This window comes from Denticeps clupeoides, chromosome 15, assembly GCF_900700375.1.
Source record: "Denticeps clupeoides chromosome 15, fDenClu1.1, whole genome shotgun sequence".
In the NCBI taxonomy this organism is placed as follows: Eukaryota; Metazoa; Chordata; class Actinopteri; order Clupeiformes; family Denticipitidae; genus Denticeps; species Denticeps clupeoides.
This window is the reverse complement of record NC_041721.1, coordinates 6,215,742-6,226,937: the sequence shown is the minus strand read 5'-3', so window position 1 is coordinate 6,226,937 and position 11,196 is coordinate 6,215,742. Positions and strand designations below refer to the sequence as shown.

Below are 11,196 nucleotides of genomic sequence, written 5' to 3'. Positions count from 1 at the left end.
TGCATACTAGTTCATTGTAATATTTGCAGTATTGAGGTTTATAGCAGTCGCTAAAGAATTTCACTGCATATCAAACCGTGTATGACTGGGTATGTGACAAATAAAAATAGAATTTGAACATGAAACACTGCGTAAGAACACCGTACAAGAAGCACGTCACACTGGGTTAAAAGCCAGGGTGTAAAAGGGACTTTTTTTTTTTTTTTTTAAACGGGATTTAAACAGTGATTGACGACTGATTGGCAGGTCATTCCAAGGCCCTGTCGTCTCTGTGCTCGCAATGTGACAATAGTCTCTGGTCTGAAGACCTTGAGGGAACGGGGTGGCGTGTAGGAACGGAGAAGGCCTGACCAACAGGTCTGCAGCATGGACGCGTGGAGGGGAAACGTAGCTGATGTTGCAAACGAGGATCTGTTCACCGAATGTGCCCCTGCTAGGTGATGGTGTCAAGGAAAGCAGGTAGAACTACAGATATGGGAAAGAGGAGTGAAAAGAGGAGTGTTCTACTCCCTGGCCTGGTTGCTTGGGTGAAGCATAGTTTCTTTGCTTTCGGACACCGATATGGTTCACCTGTAAAATTTGCACGTGTTTAATGGCCGATTTGTGACCCGAAGAATTTCCTGTGAGGCGAAAACCCACAAAATTTCCTGCATTGCCAGATTCTATAAGGTACTTTTTGTTGATTAAGTCATCCCCAGTTTTTGTATTCCCATCCGACACTGCTGAGTTGGTTTAGTTCATACATTTAAAAAGTCCTTCTTAAAAGGTTTTGTTCATTTTTTTTTCTGTCTTGCCACTAGTGACCACACAACGGAATTCAGACATTGACATGGTTTTAATTTTGAGTACACATAATAACTGTTCATGTTCAAGTAACAAAAGAACACAATCCTTTATGAACAATCAACGATCCGCTGGAGCTGGAGACACGGAGTTGGTTTCTGAAGGCGGCGCGACCGGCTGGCTGACGGAGGTCGGCGGAACTTCAACCTGATCAAGAAGAGAAAGTAGGCGGTCAAGTGACAGGCTACGACAGGCAGCCTGTGGCCTAGACAGTTTATAGTTACCATTTTCTCCGCTCTTTTTCGTAGTTTTCTCCAGACTGTGTGATGTGCCTGCAAATATCAGAGAAACAACTGCTAAATCATTCAAACACACATGAAATCAAGTCCTTTGAAACCTTTTGCACTGCACAATGCACAACAGCTTGCATGAAAGGGTGCTTTAACTGTCCAGCCCCAGTACACTAGGCCTGGAACAGGGACAGAGTTGACATTGAAATTGGCCTCTAGGGTTCACCAAACTCAAAGTCCACTTTGTTGTCATCTGACTATATACAAAGTATACACATAGTGCAAATGGAATAATACACAAAACAAAAACATGACAAAGGACCCATAAAACAGAGATAATCTAGACAAACAAGTAGAAGCAATATGACAGTATATCTGTGTGTGGGTGTATTTAGTATAAAGTGTATGTGGTGTATGATATGCTATGATAATAATGGCAGTAGTAGTGATATGACATGATATTATAACCATTACATAGCAGCACAGTGTGACGTGGTGAGAGATTAAAGTGCAGGGTGTAATACTTCGAGGACATACCTGCAGCTGTGATGGGAGCGAGAGCCCCTGTGCCCTGCGATGCAGACCCCACTGTCCCTTTCCCAAGCTGTGCACGGCTGTCACCTCGTACTGCAAGCACAGCCCTGTTCTGGCCACATGGGGTCCTCCACTCAGGGCAACATGGTCTCCACACCTGCATACAGTCAAATACACACATCAATATGGCAAGCAATACAACATGAAAAATTTAGCAAAATCCTAACCACTGATTAAACAAAAAATGACAATATGTGTCAAACAATATGTGAAACATGGCAGCCAAAGAAGACGAAGCTGTGAGCAGTTAATGTAGCATTAGAGAATGACAGCTAAAGAGAGAGAGACAGGGTACTCTTGATTGCAAATTAAAATGACGATAAAACAGGGTCTACGCAGACTCTACTGACCTGTAAAGGGTAACTGTTCCCCTGGGGCTCTGGGCAGCCTTCTCTTCTACCTCCACCTGTTTGCACCTGTGTAGTAAAAAAGAGGAAAGGGGAGAGGTAAGTATTGGCCATTATTAAATAACGTGCGTTGTGCTTTGGTTCTATTAAGGCCTCACTGCTGTACAGAAGGTAAACTGAACCTGCTATGTGAGAAAATCTCCAGGGCAACTGCGGGCGCCACCTCTAGTGGTTCCCATGGCAGGTCTTTATGGATGAGCTGGTGAGCATCACGCGTGAGAGAGCGAAGGTCTTCCTGTGGAAAGAGAAAAAAAATTTACGTGTCCCAAAAATTGGAGTATGTAGTTCATCAGAGGCTTGAGATGTCCCAACTTACCTCAGACGGCGTCCATGATTCTAACTGAGGATCCAGCACCAGGTCACAACAGAACGCTCCCACAGTCACTAGAGAAAAAGAAGCGGAACAAAGGACATAGTGAATAGCTTCGCGAGATGCAAACTCCAGGCGAAGTCGAACAGTTAATGTACCAGGTACTTCTGGGACACTCAGCAGCTCGACATCAAATTTGTCCTCGAAGGCATTCTGCAGCACCTGTCCAAGCAGCGCAGCACCAGAACGCCAATATGCCTGCGGGGTTCATCACAGCAGTCACGCAAGCTGCAGACAGAACAGGCAGGTGCAACGTCTGGAATAAAAACGTCCACAGACCTGGTTGAGCAGCAGGGGGTCCGAGTCTCTGAAGGTCAGCAGCCTGAGCGAGCAGGACTGTGTGAGAGGCTTATGTAGAGGCCAGGGCTCCCCGTCCACCAAAGCCAGCGCCGCACTGTTCACATGCCACTCCGTCAGGTCTGAGACGGCCAGAGAATCAGAGAAACCGCATCACCGCCCCATTCCAGAAAAGACACGGCACAGCAAACAGCGCACACAGTGAAACGTGGTCTCTGTATTTAACCCATAACCCGAGGGAGCAGTGGGAAGCCATGAAAGGCTTGAGTCTCTCCCTTACCCAACAAAAGGACACTTAAACACACACACTCAACATGCACTCAACCCCACCACCCCACGCCTCTGCCCACTTCATACCCCATAGCGTGAACTGGTGGGTCTGTGTGAGCGTCGTCTGGCGACGGAACTGCACTTATTCTCATTCACATGGAATTACAACCACCGTCCATACCCCCCCCGTTGCAAGTGACTTTTACTTTTTATGTTGTGTAGAGTCTATGTGCTTATGCTTTTTTTTTTTTTTTCTTATTTTTCAATGTACTGCTCACTGGGGCAGTGGTGGCCTAGCAGGTGAAGAAATGGATCCGTAATCAGAAGGTTGCCAGTTCGAATCCCCCAACTCCCAAACTGCCACTGAGCAAAGCCCCATCCCCACACGCCAGTCATGGCTGCCCACTGCTCACCTAAGGTGATTGTTAAATGCAGAGGAGACATTTCGTTGTGTCTCTGTGTGCTGTGCTTCACAATGACAATCACTTCACTTTCATTGGAGTCCAATCTGGGAGATTTTTTTTTTTTTTTTTTTAATTCTCCTCTATCCACATGCTTTTCTGATCTTCGTAACCTGTCCACCACCCACCCAATGTACTGTAGATGTATGGTACAGGTTGATGCCCAGATTTTTCAGTAGTACTTTTGACAAGGAATATTGCATCAGCAATAAAAGGTCTTTATGAAAATCAAATCAAACATGAAAGGCTCAGAGCCACCTTAGCGGTTTGTGATAGGCCAACCGCTGCCCCATAAATTGCTGTTGAGAGATGATGAGATGATCCTTTATTAGTCCCACAACTATAATTTACATAGTCACAGCAGGAAGTGGACAGTACAAGATAAGAGCAGCAAAAGACAAATAGCACAGACACTATGTCGCCTGTATACCATAAAAGTTCACTGAACAAATAAGCAAGTAAAGAGTCAAATAAATTGCGTATTGTAACGAGGCACGTTCGACACTCACGCCGGGCGCAGCTGTGTGGCGTCGAAACTCCTCTGTTCATGATCAGCAGGGTGCCTTGCAGGCCAGGTCCTTCCATGCCGACCTCAATCTTCTCTGTGCGCGGGTACAGCGATTGCTGGCGAGCCCGCTCCTTGGAGAAGAGTGCACTGCGAAAGGCCATCAGCTCCGCAGACGACGGCCGGGAGGCCGCAGCGACGGACGCCAGACCTTACAGACACAAGCAGAAATGATGGGTCTGCCTGCCGTGACCACCACAGGGTGGTAGCGGCCTAGTGGGTAACACACTCGCCTATGAACCAGGAGACCCCGGTTCAAACCCCACTTACTACCATTGTGTCCCTGAGCAAGACAATTAACCCTGAGTGTCTCCAGGGGGGGACTGTCCCTGTAACTACTGATTTTAAGCCGCTCTGGATAAGGGCGTCCGGTAAATTCTGTAAATGTAAATATTTAAGATGGACCAACATGGAGAAGCGGATCAATGGAAGAAAAGTTTGCGTGTTTAACTGAGCACACAACACACTCAATAATTTGACACATAAATACGCTCGCATAAAAGCAGGTACTGTCTATACAAAAATGTCTAGCTAAAAATTAAGCCCAAGGTCAGGTTAACTCTCCCAGCTACGCTGTCGCGTGTATCCACAGAGGAGCTTTTAACGTGAACTTACGGCGCTGGAACACCTGCCATACAGTCTTGCACGCCATGGTTTACTCCATAAAAAAAGACCGATAGCCTTCACACCACGGAACCCAACATTTGATCTACAAATACATCAACGCACTCCATCCGTGCGCCATGCCGCTGCTTTTCACTTTAGCGTGCACGGCCGTCGCAGTCCCGGGCGGAAACAATTCGCGTTTACAAATAGTTCCGCTTCAGAACTTGTTTTGTTTGTTCGCTGTTAGCTGTTTAAAAAAATAGTATTTTGCCAGTGTCTTGTGTAAAAAAAAGCTGGGTGTTAGATATTCCGGTGTCACTGCCTCAAACTAATTTTCACAAGATATAAAAGTATGCACGTCTTCTCTGTTTTAGGCAGGTACACCTACTAAAATGTATTTTATTTTGTTCATGTTACCTGATGCATTGGAAACGAGTTAGTTACCGAAATCAAAGGAAACTGCAGTAAATCATCATTCAGTTTGCACACAGCTTGTGTTTTTAATTTCTTCCATTGATTTTATTCAAGTCAATCAGATGATTAATCAGTCAATGTGCTGGACATAAAAGTAGAATGAAGTTTTGGAGAAAAACCATGCTCACCATTCAGACCAACAGTGGACAACATTTGTCAGCCAAAAACAAGAGAATATAGAAAATCTTTTGTGTCAATTGTCTATCCTTATTTTAATTTTTAGCAACCCTTTTTGCTCCTAAATCAGGCATATCAGTTAAAGCTAACATTTCTGTAACGTCAGTTATCGCGTTAAAGATAAAAGAGATTCAAATATCCCTCTATGGTGTTGGTCATTGGCAGCCAACCACATTTTTGGCCCTGTAATACACTACATTTGCAGCCTTTATCAGACGCTCTTATCCAGAGCAACTTACAAATCAGTAGTTACAGGGACAGTCCCCCCCTGGAGACACTCTGGGTTAAGTGTCTTGCTCAGGTACACAATGGTAGTAAGTGGGATTTGGACCTGGGTCTTCTGGTTCATAGTGTATTTCACACTAGGCTACTACCAGCCCACCAGCCACACTAAACATACAACCAAGCAGTACTTCAGGATACAGGGAGAGGCCAGGTCAGACACACTCTTGTGGGGAACACCAAACACGCAGTTGAATTGCGGCTATGATGCCGACGGCAAGGCGAGGACCTCAGGACAGGACACACAGCAGCAATAAACCGGAGCGTCACCACTCAGACTATGACTAGGGAACGAAATCATCTCGGGAGCTCAGCGGTGTCCAGTGAGATTGCAGTATTTGTACCAACACATTTTGCGAGATTACGTGAAGGAACATGTTTGAAAGGATATGTTTTGTCTTTATTTGTGCAGCAAAATTGTATTCCTCCGCTTGTTTCCTCATCACAACATTGCACCTCTAGACAACTTTTGTTTGACCAGCAACATGCAAATTGGTGGAAATGTGCTGGGATGTGTATGTGTCATAATAATATATATATTTTTTATATTATGATGTACTGAGGGTCTGATTTATAAAAAAACACTCAGTAAAAGGTTGTGTCAAAGAGCGCCACCTTTCGGTCTATTCTAATTACCCTTTTCACAAAATTTGGATTTTTTTTTTCAACGAAAAAAAAAAAAACATGAGACTCCGGCTTCCCCTTGCGGCTGTGGCATAAGATATGCGAATGCTGCTGAGCTTGGTTGATGGAATACACAGCCCCAGTCATGAACAGCATTAGCATAAGGCAGTATGTTTGTGTAATTTTGTATTTTGTACATATGATTTATGATTACATATGAATCATTTACATATGATTTGAGTTCCTGTGCCATAATGCAGTATGATGAATGCTGGATTCCGTCAGTTCCGTTGGAAGGTGTCAGAAGGCCTTGCTGATCACCGCAGTTTGATGCCCTGCCACAGCTCCGAGATAATGCTAATTGTATAGGTGTTTTTAATGACACAACCCCTATCACGATTAGCATTAACCCTGAACTGAGAATCCGAGCTTCTGGGCCCCAGGCACGTCCCACAATGCCCTGCAATGGTAATACATAGAAACAACAAATGATATTAGACAGGCCAGCAATAGCATGATGGCACCTGCCACACAAGCAGACCTGTAACCTTTGACACTCTCCCATGTCACATGGGGCTACTGTTCAGCCATGTATCTCAATCAGACTTCTTCAGGTCAACATGGGAATTCAATTAAATTACTATACTAGAAGCACTTTTATTAAAATGGAACATTTAATACAGGCAAAATCACTTTTTTATTTTTTTATTTTATATGTCTCCTCTGAGTGTATAATTGTTTATGGTTTAATAAAATAACCTATTATAACACACAACTTGACTGCTGTCTTTAGATTAAAGAGATATTAGAATTTTTAGATGTTATGGTTAGAAGTTATGGTTTATCAAAGTTCTTTTTTTTTTTTTTTTTTGCAAAGCCACGCTCAACTGCAACTCATGTGGCACAGCCTACATTACCTGCTGATGCTGACTTCCTTCCTGAGGCTGCGCGTATGTTTTCCTGCAGAGTATTTCCTCCATGTGTGCAGAGCACTCCTACAGTCAGCCTCCAACCCATCTGTAGGCCCTTTGGTCACAGATTCTGAGTACCACTCTCACTGGCTTTGGCATCCATATCAACAGTTTCTGGTTCCAGGAACATGGCTCGTATTGGGCCAGGATCTGTAAGTAATTTTCTCCTCACCTCTCCAAAGCATGTCCTTTCTCACAAACGCGTGGCAGTGAAAGACCGCCCAAGGACTGAGACACTTATATGTGCGATGATGATTATGACTCATTCCCCTAAGAAATTCCCCACCAGGGCGGAAAGTTTTTGGCAACAATGTCTAGCTCTGATCACGGATGACATGAATCATTTAAATTAAATAGCATTTGACATTTTACATAATCACATCAGTACAATCATTTTGCTCAATTTTATACAAAACAAATAACAACAGTTATCAGTATAATATAATAAGGCTTTAGTAATACTTTTTGATGTTATTGGTCCCCATTCCTGACAAATGCCAATAAAAAGAAGAAATGTAGGGTTAAAGATAATTTATGGTAAATATCTAATTTTCAGTTATGTTCTATAATTCTATATTTTTGCTTCCATAACAATAATTCAGGCTGTGTTAAAGCTAATATTATAGTTTAAATGAGAAATATAAGGGGAACTGCCATTTAAGTGGACCACTTGGTAACAAAAAAGAAAGAAACTTTCGAACAAAAACCTAAATAACACAAAAACACAAGAATGTATTCTGCACAGTCAAAAAAGGGGGAGAGAGAGGGGAAGTAGCTCTGTGTGAAAGATGCTGCAATGTTTCTCAATCCTCCTCCTGGAGTCAAACCCACAGAACTACCATGCTCTACAACCTACTGCCGATGACACTTTCGTTAATTATGCCAAGAGGCTAATTAAGGTCACAGTGGGCTGAAAATGTTCCAGGAGCAGGATACTGAGTTTGACATATGATTCAGGCCAATTCAGGTCATGCATCTTTTGTTTGGACACACTTACACTATTTTCAGAGAGTGGAAATCAGAAGTGATCAGATGAAAATATCTGTGATATATAAAAATAATTGACTACCATGTTCAATTAAATATGTGTTTATTTACCCAAAATGTAAAGGAAATATCTCTTTCAGTCAGAATGTATTATGTTTGAGTTTAAAGTTATGTTCAATAAAGCAATCTAAAGAACATATACAACTTTCAACTCTGTGCAAGAGTGGTTGGTGGTTATGTTATCAGTCTATATTTATTTAAATACACCATCAGTCACATGCTTATTCTGAAAATAACCTAAACGTATATATGGTGAGGGGTGTATTTTTGATAAGACATTCATGAATTTTGGTGAAGTCACATACTTCCACTTAAAAAATAGCCCAGTGAGCTCACATGCTTCACTGAATAAACCATTTAATGCCCAAAATTGCCATTTCGCTATACAAATGTCAGCAGTTTGTGTGATGATTATAATGATATAATAAAGAAATTGTGGACAGCAGATGTTTTTCACTGAATCTAAAAAAAGCCTTCACTCCACACCATACATCATCTCTTTACTCATCTGAGGCTTGCAAATGGTTGTATTGGATGCTCTGCAGGGAGCAGTTCTGGGAACCAGCTTCACTGGGATTCCTCCTGCTTTGACTTGACTCATCTCTTAGTTATCAAACTATTCTGGCAGAACCACAGAGCAAAGTTCCACGTTTCTCCAAGAGCACTTCATTTCACCAGCAAACTTCACAGAACACATCACGTACAACAATCAGGAGCAAATACCATCATTGGCTGGTCTTCTTGCAGCATTCAATGTAGAGCGGCTGCTGCAACAGCATGTCTTCGGACACTACAGCCTGTAGAAAGATATTCTCTACAACTGAGGGTTGCACTTCATGTCCTGGGTGTGATGGTAAACCTCTTCAGCTATCTTTGTTTCTACATCTGTCTCCCCTTGGTATATGAGGTAAGATGTTTAAGGCTTTTGTTCCTCTCCAACAAGGATATGGGATTAGTTAAGCCTCCTCTGGGGATGGTCCACCTGTGTCCATCCAACTGTCCCCCACCAGACAGCTTGGACATGCCATGTGCTGAGTCCACTCAACTAAGGCTGTGTTTCTTTATTCGTGGGGCATTTTCTCTGTCCCTGATGACTTGGTTTCCTTGGGAAATTTAGGCCCAAAGCTTTATATCCCAGCCGCTGGTTCCAGTCCCAAGCCCGGGTTAATGGGGAAGGGCACCCGGGGTAAAATGTTTGCCATGTCGATTGTGTGGACACCCAGTCTCGGTTGAGCCGCCGTGACCTGTAACAGAAGTGGCCGAGGAAAGAAGAGCAGTTGAGATCACAGGTGCTGTTCCAGGCAGATTGAATGTGGTGCTGGTGACATTATCTGAAAGCAACAAATGACTCAAAACCCCAAACTGGTCAAAAACAAGGGTGGGGTTTTAACATTTAGTATCTAGGGCTGGGATTTAACACTATACGTGTAATTTGTATGTATTAACTCCATGTTTATACACTTCAATATGAAACATTTAATCTGTGGATGTTGATGAAGGGCAAGAAAAATTATTTTCAAGCTCTTTTGATTAGTATTCAGCCATCACTACGTTTTCAACCCTGCCATACATAAAATGTTTTGGAATTTTTGAACAATGATTGAAAAGCTAGTTACATTTTCATTTAGTCATTGTTCCATTCAATGCCAAAATTCCCTTACTTATTGTTATTTGTTGGGTTTGCACTCTCCACCATGTGCCCTTATTTGTATATGGTGATTTTAAAATTGTATATTGTGTTTTTTAAAATTGTATTTATACCTTTGTATTCAATGTTACTGTTTTGTATTTAATGTTACTTGTATGGGTCTGAGAGTAACGTAATTTCAATTCTCTGCATGTCCTGTACATGTGGCAGAATTGACAATAAAGCTGACTTTGACTTTGACTTTGACTGACTTCTGAGTTGTGTTACTTTTACATTGCATGTAGCATATAGCAATGTAGCAAAGTTACAATTTAAAGTTAAATAGACAGCCACAATGGCAGTACATTGGTCATAGGGTCACCTGAACTTATTACCCACAAGGCCACAGTAACAAAATGGTGATGGTCTTATTTTAATCTTTAGATACACTTATATACACGTCTACACAAAATACTTAGTTAGTTGCACAATATCCAAAAAAAATTATTACTATAATGTTTAAAACAATTAGAGGCAAGAGTGGGAAAGAGGCTCAGGTTTAAGGTACGCTTGCATGTAAGTGCTGAAGGTGTCAATGAAATGGTGTCCCATTCGTTTTGAATGGGATGATGTCATGAGGCGCCAACTGAATTGTGGATCTGTTGCTTGTGGCACAGAGAAAGCGCCAGCCAATAAAGTACGTTCATACAATTCTCCTGAATGCCAATCAGTTGGGTTTACAGCAGGTTAGGTGTCGGTAAACAACAATTGGCGGCTGCTCCTGTGCTCCCCACATCGCAGACATGTCCACCCTCAAGCGCCGAAAACAAAGCTAAACAAGAAATGTAGCTGTGTTACCATTTCGACTTCACAATGTCAATAACTTCACTTTGATTGAAAAGACTGAAAAGAAAAATGATTAATTCATTATTTTCATATATTTTATTGAACAGTTTCATGAAGTCTAATGAATATGCCGTGTGGCAGTAATAACTGGTTGCAAGCAGTGGCGCAGAGGTGGAGCAGGGAAAACGAGAACCGCAAGAGCGAGCGAAGGACACTGCATGGGGCCTCCCCTCCGTTCTGGAAATTTGTAACCTACAGAAACTGACACACAGCGAATGTGGTAAACCACCTCCAAACAGGATGATAAGCTCTTTTCTCGCCCTCCAGCGTTCTCCTTCTGAGTCGACAAGTGCAAAACGAAAGCTGGTGTGGCGGAGGACAAGAGCGAGTCTTACTTTGTGCCTCTGTGCCTTCCCCTCTCAGAAGTAGACTTCCTCTTACACAGCCCGTCTTTGAGTAGGTAAGAAATAAATGGACGAGGTGGCGGTGTGGCAGACCGTGATGT

The 11,196-nt window shown here is 42.7% G+C and overlaps 1 protein-coding gene across 1 annotated transcript; it reads right to left on the bottom strand.

Moving 5' to 3' along the window:
- Window positions 1-816: 816 nt before the first annotated feature.
- On the bottom strand, window positions 817-4,819 carry mrpl39 (mitochondrial ribosomal protein L39). Its single transcript, XM_028954752.1, has 10 exons — window positions 4,653-4,819; window positions 3,982-4,188; window positions 2,724-2,863; window positions 2,543-2,642; window positions 2,391-2,458; window positions 2,197-2,309; window positions 2,018-2,083; window positions 1,611-1,764; window positions 1,068-1,115; window positions 817-990 (listed from the first exon to the last, which is right to left on the bottom strand). Exons 1-10 carry the CDS (start codon window positions 4,687-4,689, stop codon window positions 904-906), a joined length of 1,020 nt encoding a protein of 339 aa, XP_028810585.1. The 5' UTR covers window positions 4,690-4,819; the 3' UTR covers window positions 817-903.
- Window positions 4,820-11,196: the final 6,377 nt, after the last annotated feature.

Coding starts and splice junctions, on each gene's coding strand:
- mrpl39 (XM_028954752.1), bottom strand. CDS start 4,689: ATGGCGTGCAAGACTGTATGGCAGGTGTTCCAGCGCC. Junction 4,189..4,652: donor ATGGCAGGTGTTCCAGCGCC/GTAAGTTCACGT, acceptor TGTGTCTGTAAG/GTCTGGCGTCCGTCGCTGCG. Junction 2,643..2,723: donor ACCCCCTGCTGCTCAACCAG/GTCTGTGGACGT, acceptor TGAACCCCGCAG/GCATATTGGCGTTCTGGTGC.